The 26,047-nt window shown below is 48.3% G+C and overlaps 1 protein-coding gene across 3 annotated transcripts in view; it reads right to left on the bottom strand.

Moving 5' to 3' along the window:
- The window catches only part of LIMK2 (LIM domain kinase 2), a 71,136-nt gene that overhangs the window by 4,191 nt on the left and 40,898 nt on the right, over nt 1-26,047 (bottom strand). For 2 of the 3 annotated variants that reach the window (XM_017869000.1, XM_017869001.1), the window contains 13 exons: nt 16,937-17,072; nt 16,142-16,251; nt 15,297-15,485; nt 13,459-13,564; nt 12,907-13,103; nt 9,729-9,915; nt 8,797-8,883; nt 7,942-8,073; nt 7,648-7,704; nt 4,659-4,724; nt 3,188-3,362; nt 2,384-2,439; nt 560-717 (listed from right to left, as the gene is read on the bottom strand). In XM_017869000.1, coding sequence (XP_017724489.1) covers nt 560-717; nt 2,384-2,439; nt 3,188-3,362; nt 4,659-4,724; nt 7,648-7,704; nt 7,942-8,073; nt 8,797-8,883; nt 9,729-9,915; nt 12,907-13,103; nt 13,459-13,564; nt 15,297-15,485; nt 16,142-16,251; nt 16,937-17,072 — 1,656 coding nt within the window. The remainder of the gene's footprint in view (nt 1-559; nt 718-2,383; nt 2,440-3,187; nt 3,363-4,658; nt 4,725-7,647; nt 7,705-7,941; nt 8,074-8,796; nt 8,884-9,728; nt 9,916-12,906; nt 13,104-13,458; nt 13,565-15,296; nt 15,486-16,141; nt 16,252-16,936; nt 17,073-26,047) is intronic. The other variant, XR_001884861.1, reaches the window with a different exon arrangement.

The following is a 26,047-nucleotide window of genomic DNA, read 5'->3' on the forward strand; positions in this document are numbered from 1 at the left end:
TTTTTTTTTTTTTTTTTTTTTTTTTTTTTAAAGACAGAGTCTAGCTCTGTCGCCCAGGCTGGAGTGCAGTGGCACGATCTTGGCTCACTGCAACCTCCACCTCCCGGGTTCATGCCATTCTCCTGCCTCAGCCTCCTGAGTAGCTGGGACTACAGGCACCCGCCACCACGCCTGGCTAATTTTTTTTTTCTTGTATTTTTAGTAGAGACGGGGTTTCACCATGTTAGCCAGGATGGTCTCGATCTCCTGACCTCATGATCTGCCCGCCTCAGCCTCCCAAAGTGCTGGGATTATAGGCGTGAGCCACCACACCCAACCATAAACTTTCTTTTAATGGCTGTGTGTCTGTGTCCTATCCAGCTTACTTGCTGCTATGACTTTACCACTCTCTTCTCCATCCTGTACATATGAGTTGTCAGATGGCTCACGGGTTGACAGCCACATTCTTGACCTGAAGGCTTCTCTCACCCCTGTGCTTACGAAGGGCTCAGGGGTGGTCTTAGACTTAGGCAAACATCCCAGGACCCTGCGATCTGGGAGAAAGAGGCAGGATACCAACCTGTTCTCAGGCTCCAGTCTGCAGCAGATGGCGGCCAGCGGGAAGAAGGCTGGGGGACAATCTGTGGGAACAAACTTCTCCCAGAAAAGCTTCACGTTGAGGCCAAAGTCCAGTGTTCGGGGAAGGCAGTCAGGATCTGCATACACCTGCCCAATGATCTGTAGGGTAAGAAGACAGCTGTTTACGAAGGACTACAGAGGCCACAGATACATGGCAAGGGAAAGGGATGCTGGGACGTGGACAGGAAGGATGGGCAGAAGAGGAGGTGGTAAAACAGGTTAGAGAGCTCTCCTCAATCCCCAGTCATCTCTCCAAATCTTATAATCCAGACCTGGATCCACTGAGAGTTGGGTTACTGAAGAGGACTGAGAAGGGGCTTCACTGCAGAAGCCAAGTGTTCCAAATCGGCATCTGGAAGCTAGCAACTTCCACTCATCCCACGCTGCCTTGTCTGTGTCTCCTTGTGGCTGTATGTCTGCCAGAGTGAAGGCTCTGTGAGGTGCTGGATCTGATTCATGTCTGAAACCCTTTAGCACTAGCCTAGTGCTCTGTACACAGGTGTTCAATTAATATTAAAGAAAACAATTAAAAAAAAAAAATCTTCCTTCATGGCCAGGTGCAGTGGCTCACGCTTGTAATCCCAGCACTTTGGGAGGCTGAGATGGGTGGATCACCTAAGGTCAGGCGTTTGAGACCAGCCTGGCCAACATGGCGAAACCCTGTCTCTACTAAAAATACAAAAATTAGCCGGGCATGGTGGCACGCACCTGTAGTCCCAGCTACTTGGGAGGCTGAGGCAGGAGAATCACTTGAACCTGGGAGGCGGAGGTTGTAGTGAGCCAAGATCGCACCTCTGCACTCCAGTCTGGGTGACAGAGTGAGACTCCGTCTCAAAAACAAAAAACAAAGAAATTTTCCTTCATTATCCTAACCATTCCTTGTCTCTCTTCTCCTCTACCCATCACAACTTTCTAGGAATTACAGTAAGGCTTTGAATGTGTGTGTGAGTCTTTGAGATATGCTGAGATAAGCTGTCACCTGACTAAACTCCTAAAGGTAGGATCTTCCCACGATTCCTCACTCTGTCCACGTGGTACCTAGCACAGGGCTGGCATTGCCTAGAGTGGCTACTTCTACTTGAAGGGAACTGAGAAGGGCTATATTTGGCCCAAGAGCTAGCTAGACAGCCACATGAACAGTCTCTTGCCCTTCCTTCTGGAATTCTGAGTCTCACCCTACCCCTTATTGACCATGTGTAAGCCACTGCCCTCTTCTGAGCCTCAGTTTCCTCAACTAAAACAAAACAAAACAAAACAAAACAAAAAAAACCTGGCCGGGCGCAGTAGCTCACGCCTATAATTCCAGCCCTTTGAGAGGCCGAGGCGGGTGGATCACCTGAGGTCCAGAGTTAAGACCAGCCTGGCCAACATGGTGAAACCCTGTCTCTACTAAAAATACAAAAATTAGCCAGGCATGGTGGTGTGTGCCTGTAGTCCCAGCTACTTGGGAGGCTGAGGCAGGAGAATCACTTGAACCCAGAAGGCGGAGTTTGTAGTGAGCCCAGATTGTGCCACTGCACTCCAGCCTGGGCAACAAAGCGAGACTCCATCTAAAACAAAAAAACCCTGCCAATCCTCCTCTTAGGACCAATGAAACACGAATGTGGCAAAGATGTGCAGATGCGTTATAAACCATAAAACCCTACACCCATGTAGATTTTAGTTAAGCTAGTCATCCCTAGGAGGAGAAGCCCCAGTTCTGAGGGAAGGCAGAGCTGCTACGCCTGCTGCCTGCCTCAGGCATGGCCTTGGTGCCAGAGCTCACCTCACAGAGAACGATCCCAAAGGAGAAGATATCCACCGTCTCATCATAGCTCTTTCCTTGGGGAACACAGGAGAGCACGCTGTTAAGTTTACATCCCTTACCTGCTCTGCACTGGGTCTAGGGTCAATCTAAGCCACAGCTAAGAACCAGGGCTACAATAGGTTCTGCAGGGACGCCCCACAGGCTGTCCTGCACAGACACCATCTGAAAATAGTCCTTCCTCAGCCCTAGGTGACCTGCCTTGGAAAGCCCTTATAACATAACACTGCCTAGGATGAAACTGCATGTTAAAGTGGAAAAGAACCAGACTAGGATTCATCCAGGCTCTGCCATTAGCCAGCTGTGTGCTCCTAGACAATTCACTGAATTTCTCTGGGTCTCAGACTCCAAAATGGATTGGATTCAGACCATTTCTGAGGTCTCACAACCCTGATTTCAAGAATGCTAACCAGCATCTCTGGTTGGTTTGAGCATTATCCACCAGAGGGCACCACACTTCAGTTTTCACCACGGAGAGAGAAGGCTAAAGCTGGGACAACAGCCTGAGCTCTCAGCAATCCCTGAGGCACAAATGCCACAGTCAGACCTCACCTTATCCCCGAGGATGGGACACTGATCAGTTCCCAGCCCCCTAAGCTCAGGGAGCTAATTCGTGAGGCCCCTCCTGGCAAGGGGAAAATATCCTCAGCTCTGGGTATCTGGTCCTACACTTCACAGGCCTCCCCTGGAGTTCCTAGGGCTCTGATGCAAGGGCAGCATCTGTCCTCCCTCTGCAGGTGTCCCCTCCAGGGCTTCAGGACTCACCATTCAGCATCTCAGGGGCCATCCAGTAGGGGTTTCCCACCACCGTGTAGCGCTTCTTGCGGTCGTTCTTGCGCAAGGTGCGTTTCTTGGTGGTGGCCTTCTCCATGGGGGGCCTTTTCCTCTCTTCCACTATGAGCCGTGACAGCCCAAAGTCTGCCACCACCACAGTCTTGTCCTGGTAGGATAAAAGCAAGGTGAGGACTTCGTGGGGATGTTCTCAAACCTGGCCCTGGGGAGGAGGTATAGGCAAGAGAAGCCACTGAGAAGGGGAGAAAAGGTGTACAGCAAGGGAGAATCAGAGCAGAAAGCTCTATCAAATAGATACACCCAGGCCGGGTACGGTAGCTTACGCCTGTAATCCCAGAACTTTGGGAGGCCAAGGCGGGTGAATCACCTGAGGTCAGTTGTTCAAGACCAGCCTGGCCAACTGGTGAAACCCCGTCTCTAGTAAAAATACAAAAAAAAAAAAAAAAAAAAAAAAATTAGCTGGGCATGGTGGCACACGCCTGTAGTCCTAGCTGCTTGGGAGGCTGAAGCAGAAGAATCACTAGAACCCAGGAGGTGGAGGTTATAGTAAGCCAAGATCGTGCTACTGAACTCCAGCCTGGGAAACAGAATGAGACTCCATCTAAAAAACAAAACAAAACAAAACAAAACAGAAAATGTATTTGTTTCTGAGGGTCTGGTATCTGAGCACAGCAGATTCCTAGCCCACAGTGGGGTTCATGGCAGAGCCACTAGAGCCCTGGAGGTGAGGTTCAGGGACTTGGAGAGTGGAACTCAGAGGTGGGACAGGGGGTTGCTTTTGTTTTTCCCGTCCAGCCTTATTCCTAAAAGATTTCAGGCAGTGGCTAGAACCAGGATAAGACAGAAAAAGGCAAGGAGGAGGCAGTAGGTGGGGAGACTTGGGGGAGACAAGCTCTTTGAATGGCTACAGGGCAGTCATGTAGGAAAGGAATGAAGATTGCGTGGTGTGGGTCTAGAGGGCAGAGCCAGGGTCAGCTGGTAGACACCCAGGAAGTCAGACAGCAAGTCAATAAGACAAACAACACTGTAACCACCACAGCTGAGGGACAGTGGGAGGAATGCTGGTCTCAAACTGGTCCCTGAAAATCTACTAGCTCGGTGGCCTCAGGCTGAGGCTTCAAGTGCCATCACTGTAAAATGGGGTCAGCAATAATCTGCTTTACAAGACTATTATGGGGCAAAAGCAGGTAAAACGACAGGACTCTACATATAGTCAACAAATTTCTGAATGATTTCAAAGGTTGCTAATGAGAGAAGGTGAAATTATGTCTGTGTGTGTCTGGGAGCTCCCAGAAGACAGAGAAGGGCATTGGAAGAAGCAGGATAGGAGCTCCTACGCAACACCTCTGCCCTCTAGCCAGAGGGGACAAGTCAGCCTCCTTTGTGACAAGGAAGCCAGGAAGGATAGGACCCTGGAGGCCAGACCCAGAGCAGTGGGACATACCAACTTGATGAGGCAGTTGTGAGAGTTCAGATCCCGGTGGATGATACACATAGAGTGCAAATAGGCCTGGAACAGAAGCATGAGCTGAGGCTAAAGGACTGGCAAATCAACTAGACCCTGATTCTGGAACTGGGGGCCACAGATGCTCTCCTACCAGGCTACGCCCACCCAGCTTCAGAACCCAACCTGGACAACAGGGCCAGGGCCTCCTGTGGCTACTCCCTTGTTCCAACACTAACAGGAAGCCTGGGCTTCCTCTGCTTCTCTGCTGCCATCTCCTGCCCATCCTTTGGTTCACCAATCACTAACACAGTGACTGGCCAAAGCCCTCACTGCTCTGTCCTTGTCCCCAACTTCACAGAACCCTTGACGTTGCAGCAGTCCCTCCACCGCTACCCACTTTACCCAGATCCAGGCTGCTCCCTCCTCCCCACTCTCCCGATCTCTGGCTTGAGCCACTTTGAATCCTTCCTGCCTGCAACAGAGAAGTGACTTCTTGCTCTAGCTAGCTCTGTCTTTCAGACACTGACTTCCCCTAAGACTCCACCTTCCCCAACTGTCTAAACTTTAAGCTCTCCCCCTTCCTACTAAAATGTTTGTAAACAAATTTGTTTGTTATGTCCCCTCTCCAGGCCTCCACCACTGGTTCTTGTCACTCTCAGGAGCAACTTCCTTTCTCCTTCCCTTCCCTTGCAAATAGGAGCCACTCCCTGCTCTCCAGCCCCATGCAATACTGCCTTCATCCCTTAGGCTCCTGGAGCTGCTCACACATCCAGGGAGCTCTTCCTGAATCACTATAGCTCATGACCTGCCTGCTTGCCTGCCTGAGGAAGTGCTCCTCAAAGACTGTCTACACCTTTCTTATGCTACCTGCTCCTGAGACTCTTGTGTGTCTGTTTTTTTCTTCCAGCCTTTTCAATGTCAGCCCTGCTCAAAGCCATCTCCTCTTCACAAGCTGAGACACCCCCACCAGCCACATGGATGCCTCTTCTGTCCCACAGCTCCAGCTGCCCCTTCTCTGCAGATTAGGTGACTAGCAGCCTCTCCCTAAGCTCTAGTCTCATGGAGCCAGTTTCCTGCCCAGAAGATGCTGATGGGTTCTGCTAGCACAGAACAGCAAGCATCAATGTAGCTCTTCCCAAACCGGTTCCTCAACCATCAGTGCCATCCCCCATCCCCCAAAACGTCTGATAAGTGACACCTCAAGCCACTCTTAACTCCTCCTCCTCCTCCTGTTCCCTCACTGCCAACTAGTCTCTCCATTCTGACTCCACCCTGCCTCCCAGGCTCCTGTCCCCACAGCCACTACCTTAATTCAGAAATCTGAAATGTGTCATTAGCCCCCTTTGCAGGTCTCCATTCCCTGGACCCTCCGCATTCCACCTCAACCTACTAACCACATCAGACTCTTTTTTTTTTCTTTTGGAGATGAAGTCTCGCTCTGTCACCCAGGCTGGAATGCAGTGGTGTGATCTTGGCTCACTGCAACTTCCGCCTCCCAGGTTCAAGCTATTCTCCTGCCTTGGCCTCCTGAGTAGCTGGGACTATAGGCGTGCACCACCACGCCCAGCTAATTTTTATATTTTCTTCTTTAGTAGAAACAGGGTTTCATCATATTGGCCAGGCTGGTCTCAAACTCCTGACCTCAAGTGATCCACTCACCTTGGCCTCCCAAAAAAGTGCTGGGATTATAGGCATGAGCCACTGTGCCTGCCCAGACTCATTTTGGAAAAACTACAACTCTTAAGCTTTCTTGCTTAAAAATCTTTTCCTGCTAGGCACGGTGGCTCACAACTGTAATCTCAACACTTTGGGAGGCTGAGGCAGAAGGAATGCTTGAGCCCAGGAGTTTGAGATTAGCCTGGGCGACAAAGTGAGAACCTATCTCTACAAAAAAAAAAAAAAAAAAAAAAAAAAAAAAAATCAAAAAATTAGGTGTGGTGGTACACACCTCTAGTCCCAGCTACTTGGGAGGCTAAGGCAGGAGGATTGCTTGAGCCCAGGAGGTCGAGGTTGTAGTGAGCCATGATCATGCCACTGCACTCCAACCTGGGCAACAGAGCAAGATCCTGTCTCAAAACAACAACAAAAAAACACCCTTCCTGATTCAAGCCCCAGAAACAGGAAAAAACAAAACAAAACAAAACCCCCCAAAAAACCCAAAAAGCCAGTCAACCAAAAAACTCTTTTACATCTGTCTCCTAAATATAGTCCAGAACTCCTTAGCTTAAAACACAGCAACCCTAATGTACCCCCAAACTGTTCCAGACTACTGTCTTTGTGGACCCCCATGTGAAGGGCAGTGGCTAAAGTCTCAGGTTTGGCAACCAGACTGATGAGCCCAGGATCCCAGCTCTGTCCCTTTCCAGTCCAGCTTATCTGGAAACCAAGGTTGTTATGAGGAATAAACATGTGCATGCACGTTAATCCCTCAGCTCAGTGCCTAGTATATAGAGGGCACTCAGTACTTGTCAGCTGTTATATTTCTATGCTTGGAATCATTTGTTTCCAGGTAAAATAGATGATTTTCTCCTCTTTCCTCCCAGGTCTTTGCTCCTGTCACTTCAATCTTGGAGCCTCTCTGCCAATAGAACTTTATCCAATTCTGATCTTTCAGGGCTCCGCTAGAACTCATTTCCCCTTCATTGATTTCCTAGGCAGCGAGGTGCTCTACTTGGTCCAAGGGGCCCTCAGCACCTGAACACCCGTGACGGCAAGCCCGGGCCATCTCAGGCTACAGTTGCCTCTCTAGTTTGCCTTGTCTGTGCCCTGTTTGCCCTTAGAGATGTGTAATTCTTTGAGAATAGGGCTGTGAGCTGAGAACAGTTAGCTGGGGCCAGTTTCAGTGGCAGAGACAAACTCAATGAATAGCTGCTGATCCAGCCCACACAAGTGGCACAGGAAGGGGTCTCTACCTTCCAGTGAACCCCACAATTCTCACATCTCTCTCTACTCTCACCTTGCTGGCAGGTTTGTTGGTGGGACTCACCATTCCGGAGGCAATTCCTTTGGCAAACCTGACCTTCTGCTGCCAGGGGAACGGATCCTGCAGAATGGGGGAAATGATTGTCAGAGGTTGTTGAGCCCTATCCCACTCGTGGTCCAGGCCCGATGGGTCAATCTGGTCTCCTAGTGAAGCCTCCTTGTCTATGCTCAGTCCCACCCAGCATGGTCCTTTGGGGCACAGCAGGGCCCCTCTGGCCTTTAAGCTCCCAGGATAGTGATAGCATAGGTGTCTGACAACACACCAAGGCTCCTGGAGACTATGGGGTGGTGTACTCACCATATTGCGCAGGAAGTCCTTCAGTGTGCCCCCCTCAATGTACTCTGTCAGCAGGTTCAGCTTCTTATCCTTGTACAGCACACCAATGAACTTGAGCACGTTGGGGTGGTCCAGGCTGCGCATCACTTTCACCTGGGGGTTGGGGGAAGCCAAGGAAAGCTGGCTGTTAACTTCTATGTCTTCCTTACCCCTTCCCTCCAGGGAATCAGCTTGACAAGTGTTATCACCTGTATCTCCTACCGCCTCTCTTGTGATATGACAGGGCACTAAGATCAGGATGAGAGAAGACCACCACCATATAGATGGAGATGGCTTCACAGATCTTACCCTTGGGATCCTGCCTTTCTAGGAACTGCAATGGGGGAACTGGGGTGGGAGTGGCCAAGTAACTTGGAGGGCAGTACCGGGACCACAGGTGTCCCCAACTGACGTTGCTCCATGAAGTAACTTGGGAGGGGTGGTGAAAACTGTAAATGCCCAAGGAGTGTGAGTGCTCAGGGAGCTCCCCCTCCAGGTGCCCTTAGCAGTGTATTCAGGTAAGGATTATAACATCGAGTTGTACTAAACTGGTGTGTTTTCATGTCCATCATCCTCATAACCTGAGAGCTTCTCTGAACCGTGTTATCTTTTGTTACTGCATCCCTTGTATCCTCTTTGTGTTGCTTTTAGTAAGTGTTCACTGAACAAATAATTATGCTGTAATTTAGAGGGAGTGGGATATTCCTCTAGGGCTTTTTTCTGCTTAGTTTTTAAGACAGTGATTCCAAACTGTATTTCCTCTTGAAGCCATTATTTGTAAGGTCTTCTCTCTTCCAGTGGTGACACCAACCTCCCGGGCCCCCTCCATCTTCTTACCTCAGTCAGAAAAGTTTTCTGGGTCTCCTCATCACATCGAATTAACTCTTTCATGACCATCACTTTGCCCGTGGCTTTGTGTGTCACCTACAGGGAGGGTGACTGTTAACGGTGCTGAGACCAGAAGTTCTGGAGAACTGTTTGAGAAAATCTATGCAGCTGACCATCCCATCCCTTGGAGGGCACACTGAGCTGGGTCAGACTGACAGAGTTCATGTGTGGGAGATGCAGCGTGGAGCAACGTGGGACTCAGATGGAAGCATACCCTCTTTTCTGGAGAGGTGGGCATGCACGGAGGAGAGGCAAGAACCCAGAAAAGGGAAGTGGGGAAGGAGGCAGGAGGGGACGCTGCCAAGCCAAGCAGGGGCTCTGGTCATTTGGCATAGGAGTGAGTCTCTTGAGCGAACAGAAGTCTGGGGGCAGGAAGGTCAGTGCCAAAGACATGCACCAGGGAGCTGGGTGGGTCAGGGGTGAGCTCTCCAGCCCTGCTGCCCTTGCAAGCTTAGACACATGGCTTACCTGACCCCCCCTCCCAGTTCTCAGCAGAGGAGGAGGAGGAGAGAAAGAGAGAGGTTAGTCCCTGAGACTGTTCACCAGGGAGGCAGGAGCCATTCCCCTGTGTGCTCCTTGTGGCATGCCCGGTACTGAGGTCTGTGGGCACCTAACAAACACCCACTGACTGGAGGCAGGAGGGCCACGGGCACAGCTCAACCCAACCTGGATCTCTAGGTCCACAAGCTCACTGTAACAGTAACACTGACCTTTGGTGGCCTGGGTAGGGGTGAAGCCTCTCACACCATCACCCAAAGCCAGGAAGGAGGCCTGGCGTCCTGCAGGGGGTGTGGGGTGGGGCCAAGTGATGAGAAATCCCCGAAAGACATTGAGAGAGGGACTGGGGGCAGAAGAGCAAAGTATTTGCTACCTGCGCTCACCTTGATAGCCTGCCCAAAGAAGCCCTTCCCCAGGACCTCCCCGTGGATTAGGTCACAGGGCCGGAAGATCTGCTGTGAATAGCTGCTGGAACAACGAAGGGATTCTGAGCGGCTGATGTCACGGCTGAACAGCAGGGGCTCCTTTGGGGAGCTGGGGCCAGGGGACCTGGAGATGCTGTTACTGCGCCTGAAGATGAGGAAAGATGGGGGTAGGGATGCGTAGTCCTCAGAGACTGGCCAAGAAACCCTGGAGGAAGGAACCTTAGGGGCACCTGTTCATTCCAATGTCTATAGTTTAGATGTTATTATCGGGGAACAGGGGCTCTTACATCAGATGTATCATTTTGGGGTTGCTGACATCAGTCATTTATTTAAGCATAGTAAAAACACATTCAAAATGGGAACTCTGCGTACATCACACATAGAACAATTAACTAGATTCTACTAGCTTATAATGCTCAGTATATGACATATATGACAAGACTGTAGATGGTAATTCACCATCTCCCATATTTGCTTGATTTAAGGTACTAACTGGTTTAGAGTGATAGTTATACTAGTATCCAAAAAATGAGCAAATGGGATTTTTTTTTTTTTTGAGACAGAGTCTCACTCTGTCAACCAGGCTGGAGTGCAGTGGTGTGATCTTGGCTTACTGCAACCTCTGTCTCCCTGGTTCACATGAGTCTTGTGCCCCAGCCTCCTGAGTAACTGGGACTACAGGGATGTGCCACCAGGCTCGGCTAGTTGTTATTATTTTTGAGACAGAGTCTTGCTCTGTCTCCCAGGCTGGAGTGCAATGGCACAATCTCGGCTCACTGCAACCTCCATCTCCCAGATTCAAGCAATTCTCCTGCCTCAGCCTCCCAAGTAGCTGAGACTACAGGTGCACACCACCATGCCTGGCTAATTTTTTTTTTTGACGGAGTCTCGGTCTGTCGCCCAGGCTGAAGTGCAATGGTGGGATCTCCACTCACTGCAACCTCTGCCTCCTGGGTTCAAGCGATTCTCCTGCCTCAGCCTCCCAGGTAGCTGGGATTACAGGCACGTGCCACCACGCCCGAATACTTTTTGTATTTTTTTTAATAGAGATGGGGTTTCACCATGTTGGCCAGGTTGGTCTTGAACTCCTGACCTCACAATCCAACTGTCTTGGCCTCCCTAAGTGCTGGGATTACAGGCGTAAGCCACAGCACCTGGCCCTAATTTTTGTATTTTTAGTAGAGATGGGGTTTCACCATATTGGCCAGACTAGTCTCAAACTCCTGACCTTGTGATCCACCCGCCTCGGCCTCCCAAAGTGCTGGGATTACAGGCATGAGCCACCATGCCTGGCCAGCAAATGGGATTTTGGATGATATTTTGCACATCTTTGTACCTGTCCATGTTTCCTGAATTTTAAGATGACAAGCATGTATGATTTTTATAACAATAAAGTCACTATGTTTACATTTTCAAAAGTGGTAGATAATAGTCATGGTCAATGACTATAGTTTCACTTACTGAAGGAGGGACAAGAAGGTTGAAGTCCACAGCACTGCAGGTGAACAGCCCTGTGAACTTTCTCTCCGGGGTATGCTCCTGCTTTACTTGGGCTACCCAGAGAGGACTGACGCTGGATGGCTCTTGGCTTGTCCTGCCCTACAGGTTTTCTTACCCTTGTTCTTTTGCTCTGCCTTCTGCTGACCATGCCCACCACAGCACACAAGGTTAGCTGCCCTCCTCCTCTGCATGGTGGCTCTACAAGTATCTGGCCACTCCCAAATCTTCCCTTTTCCAGGTCATGAATTTCTAGCTCTTCTCTGCCCTATGTTGCCCTGCCTCCCACCAATTTCATCATACTGATCAAGGCCAAGAGGCAGTGGGAGTGAGGGGAGCAATTTGAGGGGAGGGCACTGTTTCCAACACATGCCAGCTGAGAGGGCCCTAACTTTGGTGAGGAGAGTGGATTAAAAAACAAAAACAAAAACAAAAAAAACTACCTTTTTTCGGGGGGGACAAGGTCTCACTCTGTTGCCCAAGCTATAGTACAGTGGTGTGATCAAGGCTCACTGCAGCCTTGAACTCCTGGGCTCAGGCAATCCTCCTCTTAAGCCTCTCGAATAGCTGGGATTACAGGCATGCGCCAACATGCCCAGTTAACTTTTTTATTCTTTGTAGAGACAGGAATGTTGCCCAGGCTGCTCTTGAACTCCTGGCCTCAAGCAATCCTCTGGCCTTGGTCTCCCAAAGTGCTGGGATTACAGGTGTGAGCCACAGTGCCCTGCCCATCTAATTAAAAACAATTTTTTTTTGGTAGAGACAGTGTCTCACTATGTTGCCCAGGCTGGTCTCAAACTCCTGTGCTCAAGCGATCCTCCTACCTAGGCCTCCCAGAGTGTTGGGATTACAGGCATGAGCCACCATGCCTGGCCAAGAACCTGATTCTTAGTGATACTAAGAATGCGTCACATTTACTGAACGCTGTCCCTATGACAGCACCATACAACTTTATGTCCTTTTCCACATTTAATCCTTACATAATTGGTGAGACAGCCACCTTTATCTTACCATCTTATGTCACAGATGCAGAAACAGGCTCAGAGAAATGAAGTGATTTGTGAAGGGAGGAGCTCAGCCTGAAACCCCAGTAGGGTATCAGTATTTCTGCCTGGGAGCCAGTGCTCTTGACTTCTTTTCTGTAAGTCTCCCTACTTGGGGCTTACACTCAAGGTAACTGCTCCTTCTCCATGGACCTGGCAGAATCTGGGGTTTGGGGGTTGTTGGTCCCTCAAGTCTAAAAAACTTTCATTCATCTTTTACTTTATTGTTTTCAAAGTCTTTCTACACAATTTATTCAATCCTATCTGTGCCCCTACTCCAGGCTCTGAGCTCCGTGCTTTCTCCACAGGTCATGCTGCCCTTCAGGGTACAGCATCACCACCTCCTGTCCAGCTTAGGAGTTCAGTGTATAGAGCCTGACCCTCCGGTTTCTAAGGAAACCTGGCAGACAGCTGGGTCCGCAAAGGCTCTGGCTATAAACTGTGATCCCCACAGGGGCAGCTGGGTCAGCACAATCCTCATAGTCTGTCCCTGGCCAGCTGGTTCCTCTCCTAACTCTTCAGGCTTCTGAAAGCCAGCTCAGCTTCATCTGAGAGACAGACATGGGACAGGACAGAGCCAGGGTGGGAGGTGGCACCTCAGGGAACGTCTCCTCAGTGTCCCCTCCAGATTCTCCTTGGTGTCCAGGGTGCTGAGGGTGTGGGGGTGTCCGGCATTCTGCATGTGAGGAGTGAGCCGGGCCTCCAGCCGCAGCTGGTCCAGGCGTTGGGAGACGGGGTCATGTTCAATCAACAGCTGAAGTGTCTGGCTCGTCTGGCTAATTGCATCCTCCACCTGTGGCCAAGAGCAGTATAAAGCTCCCACAGGCTGCCCCACCCCAGGCCACCCATGGCCAACCCAGATGACTCAGGCACAGTGTGGCCAGTGCTCAACTTGGCTATTGGTGGCCTCTAGCTGTCAGTGGCCTCACAGTGCCCTCTGCCTGGCATTCTGTCAGCTCTCCCATCTGTCAACCATCCCTGCTACCCTGGGAACCTGTTAAGCTGTAATAGGTCACCAGTGGTCACAGGCTCAATGCTAAGACAAAGAGATGGGCTGGGGGTAGGAAAAGGTAAAGGCTATAGCCTGATTTCCCAGAGGATCTATTCCATGTCCCACCCTCACAAGACAGATTCGACACACACTCTACCTCCTCCACTCGAAGTGTGCGGACCGGGGTCCCATTGATCTCCAGGATGCGGTCCCCAGGGTGGATGGCATTGCGATTGTTGGGACTGATGTGCATCCGGTTGACCCTGGGCCAGACAAAGAGTTGAGGCAGGGTAAAGATGTCCTAAAAACCTGCTTGACCAATTCTGCCTGTGCAAGGAAGGTCCCAGGCCACCAGTGGCCCCTAAAGGGCCCAGGATATACACACGGAAAGGCAACACCTTTTCTAGGATGCCCCATCTCAGTGAAGGGAATTGCCACTCACCCTGTGGCCTAAGCCAGAAACTTGGACATCATCTTCCCCATTTGGAGTTCCCTCATCCCTCTCCTACTCCCATCTCTAAGAACTCTGCCTTCTTTCCATCATTGTAGTTATTCATATCTCTTACCTGGATCACTGTAATAGCTTATTTTTTTTTTTAAACTTTGTTTTTATTTTTTTTTTTTGAGATGGTGTCTTACTCTGTCATCCAGGCTGGAGTGCAATGGCATGATCTGGGCTCACTGCAACCTCTGCCTCCCAGGCTCAAGCAATTCTCATGCCTCAGCCTCTTGAGTAACTGGGATTACAGGCGTGTGCCACCATGCCCAGCTAATTTTTTGTACTTTTTGTAGAGATGGGGTTTCACCATGTTGGTCAGGCTAATCTCAAACTCTTGACCTCAAGTAATCTGCCCACCTTGGCCTCCCAAAGTGCTGGGATTACAGGAGTAAGCTACTATATCTGGACTTTTAATTTTAAAAAATAGAGATGGGGTCTTGCTATGTTGGCCAGGTTGGTCTTGAACTCCTGGCCTCAAGCAATCCTCCCACCTCAGCCTCCCAAAGTGCTGAGATTACAGGCATGAGCCACCGCACCCAGCCTACAACAGCTTCCTAACTGGTCTCTATACCTCTAGGCTTTCCCCTCTCCAATCCAACCTCCATACCAGTGATCCTTCTAAAATGTTAACTTGGTCACAACAGCTTGCTGCTTAAACTCTCAATGGATCTGCTGGATCTTCATAATCCAGGCCCTCTATATGCTTAACAGCCCCTTTTTTGGCCACATTCAACCTACATCAGACATGATTAAGACTCCCACTTTTGGAGAATGTTTCTCCCTCTGCCTTGAACACAATTCCCTCTCCTCTTCATCTAATGAGGTTGTAGAACAGACCTTAGCTCCTCCTGACTTCCCAAACTCTAGTATCCTTCACCTACTGTGTAAGCACTAGCGTAATGTCCAACACATGGTAGATGCAAAATCAACATTTACATGGTAAGCAGCCAGAGGTACGACATTACTGGTATTAGATAGACACAGACTCTTTCTCCATCTGGTCTCTGGCCTCAATCTAGGATAGGGTCTTAACTTCTTTTGGGCCATGGACCACATTTTCTCCGTTCATTCTCTCAACTGACAAAAAAATAATCAACCAACTCCTACTATATGCCAGGTACTGTTCCAAGCCCTGGGCATGCAGCACTGAACAAGACAGCAAGTTCCTTCTGGAATTTACATTCTAGTGGAGGGGAAAGAAGATAAACTAATACACATAATCAAGCCAGATAATTTCAAAGAGCAAACATGATCTGAAACCTGACACCTGAAAGGTGAGTGATTCTGGCCTTAAGTATCTGGTAGGAAGTAGCCTGGGCAGAGAGAACAATAAGTGCCAAGGCCCAGGTGTGGTTACAGCATAGTGGGGTCCAGGAGAAAGATATGAGATGAGAATAAAGGGAGTTCTGCATGAGACTTTGGAGATCTAAGCCCTCTGAGGCCCATTTACAGACTCTGCTCAAGAACCCCTGCTGAAGGGTTCTCAAAATACTTACTCTTTCACTTGCACAGTGGTGGCGTAGTTGGAGCAGGCACTCTCCACGGACACAGAGAAGCCCCGCCTGCCTTCAGTGGTGGCTGGCATGGAGATGAGCGTGACAGAGTAGGGCAGCTGGTCCTGAGCAGACTCTGTGGAGAGTCTCTCAAACATGGGTGCCAGCACCACCTCATTGTGGCACTTCCCACTGGGGAGAGGGCACAGGGGGGAGTATGATGCTAGAGTCCCATGCAGAAGCCCCCCAGCAACCACTGCACCATGTGGCTTTAAGTAACAGTACCTATAGTCTCACTACCACCCTCTCTGTCATGATTCTAGCTGGCTGCTCAGAATGAGGAGCCTGGGTTCTCAGGGTGGGCTGGGACTGGGGGTGCTGAGCTGGATCTGCAGCAAGTGGTATATTTGGAAGAACATTGGCCTGGGTTGGGGTGAGATGGCCTGGGTTCTCTTCACTCTGCCTTTGACTCACAATGAGAATCTTACCCTTGTACTATTCTATTCCATGAGCCCCAGGCTGACTTCTTTCGTCAACCAAGGTGGTTGGACAGGGTGAGCTCTAAGGGGTCTTTGACTTTAATGTTCTGGGATCCTCCTTGAAGGTGCCTCCCACTGGGAGGATTGCAGGGCAGAGTGAAGACATTTTCAAGGTAGGTAAGAAAAAAGGGTAGAGATATGTGTAAATCATTCCGCTTACAAGTTAAAGAGCTGGTTAAGAGCATTGCTGTGATAGGAATCCAATGCTGTGACTACACTAACACTCTTTCTGCCCAACTCACCCTGCCACCGTCCCTCCCCCAGGCCACTCTTATATGGGAGAGGATAGACAAAGGACCACCATCTTACCAGTAGAGGGTAGCGTGCTGCACCAGTGCATATGCATCCCCATCCTCAATGATCACCTTGCAGCTCATACAGGCAAAGCACTCTGGGTGGTACTTGAACTCCCCAGCCACCTGTGAGCAGGTGGGGAGAAGGGTGCACAAAAGGAGGAAGGAAGTGAGTTATCACTGTTGCTGGAGTGAGGACAGGGGTAGGTGAATGACCTCCAATCAAGGCCCCAGTCAAAATCCACTCTTTCACTCTCTGCCCAAAGAAAGTGTCAGATTGGTACCTCCTGTCATTTCTGAGACTGCACAACACTGTTTTCGTTTCAGTTATGAGAACAAGCCCCCAGAAGTAATCATCCCCACTAAAAAAGATCACAGTTCCTCCAATATAGGGTTGGCAAGTCTGTGACTATGCTTAAAGTCCTGTGTCCAGAGTGGGTATAGGAGGTAGCACCTCTCTCTGCCAGCCCATTCCAGAGTCTCCTTTTCTTATTCCCTGAACACAACCTAGATATATCCTCCTTTCAGCCTGTAACACTCTCCTTTGAGGTCCTTATCCAACTACATTGTGTCTCCTCTCTGCCTGCCTCTCCTCCCACTCCCAACATTAAACTATTAAGTCTTTGAGGGAAGGATCTTACCTTTCACTTAATAGGTGCTCAGCTGATACCTGCTGGTTGAATGAATGAATAAATAAAGGGAGATGCCCTGGCTGATGGAAAGACCAAAAGATGAACAGCCACGGGGAACTGGAAGCACTGTCAATGGACTCTGAAGACTAAGAGGGGCAGATATGAAGGGACTCACTCACCATAAAAGGCCCTGTCATCAGCAGGGAGCACCCATGACAGAACTCCCCAAACTTCCCCCAGTAGTCCTTGGGGCAGTAGAGCTTCCCATCCTTCTCGTAGTACCAGTTGGTGAGGGAATCCTGGCATTCTGAACACCTGAAAGGCAAGACAAGAACTGAAATTCTCCTGGATCCCTGGAACCAGGCCACATAGGCTGTCCCTGGCTCCTAGGTCTGACAACAAAATAGACAGTCCTCTTTGACCCAAAGCCAAGATGGGGGAAAGTTACAGCCTTGTGCCATCTCCCCAAGGGAAGCTGGTTCAGAGTGAACAAGGCCCCAGAAACCAGCTCTGTGTTGCCTGCCTCAGTGGACAGACTAGTGTTTCACAACCTCTTTGGGTCTTGGAGCCCTCTGAGAATTTGATAAAAGCCAAGAAGCCTCCCCTAGAAAAATGCACATATAAGGAAGATATGTATATAATTTAGGTGGGGGTGTGTGTGTGTGTGTATATAAAGGATTCTCTGAAACCTATTTATGGCACCAGTTAAGGACCTCTGGTCTTGACAGATATTTCAATGAACAAAAGCAGTTTGATCATCTCCACTCTTCAAAACCGACCCATCACCAACAGCGTTAACAATGTAATGTTCTTGCCAAAAATATGTTAAGTATAAAAAAACTAATCAGGCAAATCTAGAATGTGGGTTATTCTATAAGATAACTGGTCTTGACTCTTCTAAAAAGTCATGGGGAGAAGAAAAGGCACAGATTTTAAAAAGCCTAGAGACACAGCAACCAAATACGATGCCTACACCTTGGATTCAAATTTAGATTAAAAAAGGCAACAGCCATGAACATTTTTTGGAACTGAGGAAATCTGGATTTGGACTATAATATTATATTGTAAAATTACTGTGAATTTTCTTAGATGTGATGATATTTGACTTATATAGGAGAATTCTTGGGAGAAACATATTGAACTATTTAAGGGTAAAAGTCAAGATGCATTTAAGTTACTCTGAAATAGTTCAGCAAAAATAAATGAAAGTATATAGACAGAGGGAGAGAGATACACAAAGTGGCATAACATTAATAAATGATGAATCTATGTGAAAGGTATGTAGGTGTTATTTGAACTACATTTTCAACTTTTCTACATATTTGAAAATTTTTTCAAAATAAAATATTGAGGAAGAAACCCAACATTCTATTAGCACCGTGTAAGATGTACATGTTAGATCCATAGCTTGCTGGGCGGGGTGGCTGATGCCTGTAATCCCAGCACTTTGGGAAGCTGAGATGGGAGGATCACTTGAGCCCAGGAGTTTGAGACCAGCCTGAGCAACATAGTAAGACCCCGTCTCTTAAAAAAAAAAAAAAAAATCCATAGCTCCCTTCTCCCCTAATCACCTGGTTATGAAGTTCCACCTCTCAAAAGTCAGGTGTGTTGTCAGGATTTACCTGCACAACCTCCTCCATCCTTCTGAGCTTCCCAACACACACAGCTAAGAGCTCCTTGGCCTGCTGAGCCCATGCCATTTCTTTCCTTCTAGTTCCTTCTTTTCCCTATTCTCGTTGTCAAGGCCTTCCACCTTCCACAGTGGCCATATCGTTGTTTCCAAGAGGTTTCAACATTGCTTGGTTTCAATCTTGATCCTGCCACTTACTAGTTACATCATCTTGGGCAAGATATTTTACTTACTTCTCTGGCCTAGTTTCCTCATCTATAAAATGAACTGCTGTGAAAATTATAGGAAATAATATGTATTAAAAATATAGAGAGCAGCTGGGCACAGTGGCTCATGCTTGTAATCCCAGCACTTTGGGAGGCCGAGGCAGGTGGATCATTTGGAAGTCAGGAGTTCGAGACCAGCCTGGCCGACATGGTGAAACCCGGTCTCTACTAAAAATACAAAAAATTAGCCGGGCGTGGTGGCACGAACCTGTAATCCCAGCTTCTCGGGAGGCTGAGGCAGGAGAATCGCTGGAACCCAGGAGGTGGAGGTTGCAGTGAGCCGAGATCATGCTACTGCACTCCAGCCTGGGTGACAAAGCCAGACTCCGTCTCAAAAAAAATTATAGATAGACAGACAGAGATAGCTTATATAAAAGACCTAATATAGGCTGGGTGCGGTGGCTCACACCTGTAATCCCAGCACTTTGGGAGGCTGAGGCAGGCAGATCACAAGGTCAGGAGTTTTGAGACTAGCCTGGCCAACATAGTGAAATCCTGTCTCTACTAAAAAATACAAAAATTAGCCAGTCATGGTGGCTTGCGCCTGTAGTCCCAGCTACTCAGAAGGCTGAGGCAGGAGAATTGCTTGAACCTGGGAGGCAGAGGTTGTGGTGATCCGAGATTGCACCACTGCACTCCAGCCTGGACTACAAAGCGAGACTCCGTCTCAAAAAAAAAAAAAAAAAAAAAAAAAAAAAAAAAAAAAAAAAAAAAAAAAAAAAAAAAAAAAAAAAAAGACCAAATATAGTAGAAACTCAGTATGTGTTAACTTTTATTAAAGATGATAATGACAATGTAATGGCAGCTCACATTATCAGCCACTTCCTGTCACTAGTTGGACAACTTCTCTTAGTAGCTTTCTCTCATTGAAAACAACTAATAGCATCCCATTATTACAAAGAGCCAATGTGAAGAGGAAATAAGCTAATGTATGAGAGAAAGTCTTTTGCCAGGCAAGTGCATTATTATAACTTGCTAAGCACTGCAGATATAAAAGATAAATACACAGGGCACCCTACTTCACTTTTCATGAGCTTATGAAGAGTTGAGGAAGAGAAAGTCTAAATAAAACTCAACAATGCAAAGTGAGAGGACACAATGAGTTCTACTACTACTGAGCAATGCAGTAGGTAGAGAGGAGGGGCAGGAATGAGTTGAAGCAGCTGAGCTAGGGAAGTCTAGAGAAGCAAGTCCCTGGGAATTCCTTTATCTTTCTGGAGTGGCCAATTCCCCTCTGGGTGCTCAACAAACACTGATGGCTATTTTTACCCTATAGCTTTTCCTACTTGTCTTATGGAAGGGGAACTTCAGGGTCTTGAGGGCTGGGTATGGCACGAAGAGTATGGCTGTGAAGTGCCTAAAAACTGCGCAGTGAGGATGCAGGCAGAGGGGAAGACTGTTCTTGGTATGTGGCTCACACTCCTCTCAATGTAAGATACATGTGGGATGAGCTCTAAATGAGGAGAGAGATATGGGTTCAAGTTCTTGGATGCTAACATAGCCTTGGACAAGCCCCTTTCCCTCTCTGGGTTGTTTCCCCACCTGTGAAACAAGGGGATACATAATACCCTGGGTCCCCTTAACTCTATGCATATCTGTGTTTTTCCCTAGATGATCTGAGGTTCTACTCTTAGTACCACCATTTACCACCTAAGTGATCCTGGGCTAGCCCCTTCACTTCTCATTTGTGAAATGGCAATGTCATCACCTACTTTCAAGGTAGCAGTGAGGATTTTTTCTTTTTTTTTTTTTGAGATGGAGTTTTGCTGTTACCGCCCAGGCTGGAGTGCAGTGGCTCGATCTCGGCTCACAGCAACCTCTGCCTCCCGAGTTCAAGTGATTTTCCTGCCTCAGCCTCCTGAGTAGCTGGGATTACTGCCGCAGGCCACCACACCCAGCTAATTTTTCTATTTTTAGTAGAGACGGTTTCCCCATGTTGGAGAGGCTGGTCTCGAACTCCTCACCTCAAGTGATCTGCCCGCCTTGGCCTCCCAAAGTGCTGGGATTACAGGCGTGAGCCACTGTGCCTGGCCTGCAGCGAGGATTAAATGTGGTTCTGAAGAACTATGGGGTGCCCAACAGAGGGCTGGCAGTAGGAGCGGGGGCTTCCTTCTTGCCTCCCGTCTTCTGACTTAGAAGTTCCGGGGCAACCATCTTTCTTCTTCACTAGACTGTTAGTTCCCTGAGGATAAAAACACCAAGCAAAGGACCTGGAAGAGCAAATCCTTAACAAATGTTTCCAAACCAAAAATGGTAGGAGTGGCAACAACCAGTAGCCCAGGTGGGGGAGCACAAGGGTTCCATGGCTCATGGCCACCAGGTCCTTTTTTTCTTCTGTGTGCAGACATATTTGCACCCAAATGCAGGCCTGGGCTTTGTTACGCCCTTGCAATGGTATGTATGCCGCAGGGCATGGGAGCACCAGAACACACCCTCCTTTCCATTGCCAATATCCTGCTTTTGTTTGCTGCAAGTAGCTCTGGCCAGGTCCAGGAAAGGGAGCAGGGAGAGAAACAAGTGCAGGCATGCAGGAGACAGCCAGGCCAGCCTGCTGGGAAGAACACCTGGCTGGAGAGCAACATCACCAGTCCACACATCTGTGTCAAGGAATGCCTTTAAAGGGCACAGCCAGCTACGTGGCCAAAACTGCCACAGATGTCTCTGAAGAACTGTAAGGTGAACAGCTGATAGGAGGACTGGGTATGGGTCCCTAAGCTGTGTTTTGTCACAGAACACAACTGGATTTTTGGACCACTTAAGAAGTTGCCATGGTAGACTTCAGAGTTCTAGCTTAGCTATCCATTAACAGCTACTATTTATTGAATGCCAACCATAATCCAGGTCCTATATGAGGTACCTTATTTATATTATCTCTAATCCTGACAACCCTACAAGGTAGTAGGATTATCCCTGTTTTATAGAAGACTGAAAAGCAGAGTTAAAGTCAAATCATTCTGCAAAGTTGCCCAATACATAATTGATGGAGCTGGAATGTGAAGCTATGTGTGCTTGGCTACAAAGCCGCATCCACTGTACTATGTCACTGGAGTGAGAGAGCACATCTCTCAACAGCTGAGCCTCAGGATTCTCACCTGTGAAAATAAGGAGGCTGGAGCCCTGACAGTTCAAGACCCTTTGAGTGTTAACACTTCATGATGCTTTTCCTTTACTCCAAGTACTGAATGTTAAATGGCACAATTCTCCTCCTTCATATATTTCACAGTGTTCAATTCCCCAGCAGTCTCTGTTCTTTTAAGCAAAGAATCCAGAACACACTCTGGAACTGTAAGGTGCTACTCAAACATGTCCCAACTTAGATTCTTAGAGGCCATGGACCCCATATGTTCTTCCCAAAGCCAAGGCTGTTTTTCTACCTTTCAGCTTTTGAAAGTTTCAAGTGAAAGTCAAAATCTGCCCTGGCTGTAGGTAGAAGAGTACCCAGCTGGGAGGTGGTGAAGCTGAGGTCTGAACCAGTCATCCCACTGTCCTGAGGAGCCAGAATGAATTGAGCTGAAATCCTCAGGTCAGGGGAGATCACCTAGAAGCCTACATATCCTGAGGGTACACCTAAGGACAACCTCCAAAACTCATCTTCCAAAACTAGTAGAGGGGTTCCGAGGGCTTGGGCAGATACAAAGTGCACAGAACCCTGGTGGTCAGTTCAGTGGGTCAACCCAGATCCACACAGAGACCTTTTGAGTCAGCAGAGAACACATGAGTTTTTTTAAAAAAGATAATCAGTTGAGATTTTCTCTTTCAAGACCTGGATCCATATTCCTTCTCTGCCATTTACTATCTGTGTCACCTAAGGCCAGTTACTTCATGACTCTAAGCCTCAGTTTCCTCACTTGTACGTTGCTGATAATATCTTATGGGGTTATGAGAATTAAATTATGTACAGATGTCCTGCATGATGCCTGGCTCACAGCAGGTAGCCAGTAAGTATTCATTTATTTCCCTCCCCAGTTTGAGAACGCCAAGGGCAAATGCAGACAGACCCCTTTTTCTCCTATGCCTAGCAATATGGAACTGCTTCTCAGCCCAGAATGAAACAGACTTCTGTAAGTAAGGTCCTAAAATGAATTATTTCTCTATTCAAATAGAAATCAACATTTTTTTTTTAAAAAAGAGACAAGAGTCTTACTCTGTCACCCAGACTGGAGTGCAGTGGTACAATCATTGCTCACTGTAATCTGACACCCCAGGCTCAAGAGATTCTCCTGCCTCAGCCTCCTGAGTAGCTGGGACTACAGGTGCACACCACCATGCCTGGCTAATTTTTTATTTTTTGTAGAGACAGGGTCTCCCTATGTTGCCCAGGCTGGTCTTAAACTCCTGGACTCAAGTGATCCTCCAGCCTTGGCCTCCCAAAGTGCTGGGATTACAGGAAGGAGCCACCACGCCCAGCTGAAATCAACTGGTTTTAATAGATTCCTAACAATTAGGAAATAGTTACTGTGCATCTACGATGTGTAAGAACAAGCAGGCAAGGTGCTGTGCTGACAGAAGCCAAGTGAGATAAGACAGAGACCCAGCTCTCACTCACATCCAGATTCTTCAGACAAAAATGTTTACAGGTAAATTCTCAACCTTATGGGGTAAGACCAGTCATTATTGCAGTGGATTTACCATGTTAAAGCATAAGCCCTCCCGTGTCCTGATGAAGACCTGGCTGGATGGTCATCCCTTAACCTCCCGGTGAGCAGCCAGTTGTAGAGAAGCTTCTTTCAGCCCCCATCCTCTGAATTTATTGGGCTGGAAGGAGACAAAGGGAAGCTCCCTCCACTATAGCCTGAGGGCACCTGGAGAGCACCACAATTGGGGATGCCAACTTTTCCCTAGGGCCCAGAAGGGCAGATATGGCAGGGGCCTAGAGAGACTCTGTTCCATAAAAGCTCAGTCAAAAATCCCTTTATTACTCCTCCTTCCTGCAGATCCTGTAGACTGAAACAGTCTGACAATTAAGCTGTAAGTATTATGGAGTATGTTATTATTGTTTTAAAAAGTTAACCAAACACATAATGAAGCCTATGAACAGCAAGAAATAAGTGTTGCTAGAGTGCACTGATTCAGTTCCAACCAAAAACCAGGAAGACTGTAGTTTCAAGTAATTTGTGTAGTTGTACTGCAGTTAAAGACAGGGCCTCCATTATTTGGCAAATAATGGAAAAGAGCTTGTGTGCCTTTGAGGAGCCACATAGAAGTTGCAGAGTTGGGAACCACTCACCTGATCCAAGTCCTTCATTTTTCAGATAAGGAGAAAAAGAGTCCCAGAGGACCTAAGGCACCTGCCAAAGGTTACTGTGAAGCTGGGCAGAGCTATGCATAATTATTTCCCTTTAAACATGGATTGCTTTGGAACACAAAGATTAATTTGTTTTCTTCAAGATATAATGTGTAAACCCAAGCTCATTAAATCAGTATTGGATATTAAGTGCAATTCTATAAAAAGAAAAATGCTTTAAAGATGTCCGACAAAAGCCACTCCCTAATTTACTTCTTTTGTAAATTCCAATTTGAGGTATTTTCTTACTTGGAAGCACAGTGGTAATTGCATCTCACTCCTCACGTTAGTGTGGGTAGGAAAGACAGTGCATTCTCTGCTGAGTATGTTTGGCCTATCAGGCAGGGGTGTATGGGACACAGAAGTTGTATTCTTCATTCCCTTGCTCCCTCTTTCACCTTCACATGTCACGCCTGATCATGTCCCCGTGGAATCTGGTTGCGTCACTTCCCTTGCAACCACAGCCCCAGAACTCCTATAGATTTTGTACTCCCCCAGAGGCCTAGGATCAAGGACTTAATTTGTTTCACAGAATCCAGCAAGGACCCTGTTCAGGAGCCCAAGAAGTCTAGCTTCTACTTTCTGCCAGGGACGAAACTGAGGCCCAAAGAGGAGCCCTTGAAGATACCCTATAATAAAAGACAGAGGGGCTAATGGCAGAAACAGTTTTCTCACCAGGTAGTGATGTGGCAATGGATTGACACCTGGGAGAGCAAGAGGGTCTGGGTGGTCCCTCCCTGGGGAAAAAGAGCCCTGTGTGCCACCTATCTCTTCAGAAGTGACTTCAGGAAAGTGGCCTCTTATATGGGGGAGGGGAGAGTGTCTACAGAAAGTCAGTCAGAACTCCCCAGACTCTAGCGGGCAAACGGAGCTTGGGGGGTGCGGGCAAGGTGATCAGGTTCTCCAGAAAGGCTGGGGCAGAACAAGACAAAGGGCAGGTGGACTTGGGTGGCATTGGTGGCCTGGCCCTTACAGGTTCAGGTTGAGAGTTCATTATCTGCTCTAGTTCCACCTCCTGAGAAGTTGTGTCCTCCCTGGCTTCCCTGCCTCTCCAAGGGTAAAAGGGGTATAGTTTCTGGCTCCTAAAGGAACAACCCTTCCCCTAAGTGGCCTTCCCAGGATTAAAAGTAAGAGAAATTAATGAGGACCTGAAATGTGGCTACTTCAACACTTGGCATCTTAATTCCACATGGTAAAAGCTTTCTCCTAAAGTCAAGATAAATTTCCATTGGCTCTTTAGAAAACAATATCAGCCATACCTTCAAAAAGTCAGGCAAACTATCCCTTTTTCTACTCTCTGCTAGGAGAGGAAAACAAACCTGAGAATTTCTTCTCCACTGGGAGAAGAAAATAAACCTGCAGCCCCCGAAGGATGAGAGAAAGTCAGAAAGACAGAAAAAGCTGCCCAGTGAGGCTCCATGTTAACTTTGTTGAAACTGGTTGCCTCATCTGTAAAATGGGGATATATAATCTCTTTAGGCTGTTGAGAGATTAAAGGATAAAGTGTCCAGCAGGGCGCTTGGTAGAGTCAGCATTGAGGACCAGTTCCCTTCCCCCTTCCCCCGGTCCAGACACCTCCCACCACTCTACCAGGGTCCAGTCATTCCACGAAACCACATGGTACACTGCTTTTCTGCCCAGGGCCTGGCCACCTGACTAGTATCCCGGCAGCAAGATCTGGGCACTGGACCTAGTTTAGGGAAGCCAGAAGGGAAAAGTCGACAAGGACCACTGGTGAGGGGGAGGCAGCCTTTTTGGAACAACAGGCTGCTCCCAAAGAATGAAAACAAGCCCCACCCTAGTCTGGAATGGCTCCATTCAGAAGGGACCTAGAGGGCCAGAAACCCCCTGGGGAGTTTCTATGGGAGGTGGAGTGGGGCAATGAGCAAAGAAAGCCAGGTTGGAGGTAGAGTTTCCACATCTCCCTTTGAGAAGCCCCAGAGAGAGGCTCGTGGAGGTACTCAGGCCTAGGGACTGAAGAGGTGTGGGGGCTGGCCCAGCAGCTCAGGAACACTCCAAAGTCCATTGCTCCAGTCTCAGAAGCACTGGCCCAGGTCTTTCCCCAGCAACTACATTCACCTGGGAGCTCAGAAGCCCCTCAAGGTCAGAG

This window comes from Rhinopithecus bieti, unplaced genomic scaffold, assembly GCF_001698545.2.
Source record: "Rhinopithecus bieti isolate Rb0 unplaced genomic scaffold, ASM169854v2 scaffold_4666, whole genome shotgun sequence".
NCBI classification, from domain to species: Eukaryota; Metazoa; Chordata; class Mammalia; order Primates; family Cercopithecidae; genus Rhinopithecus; species Rhinopithecus bieti.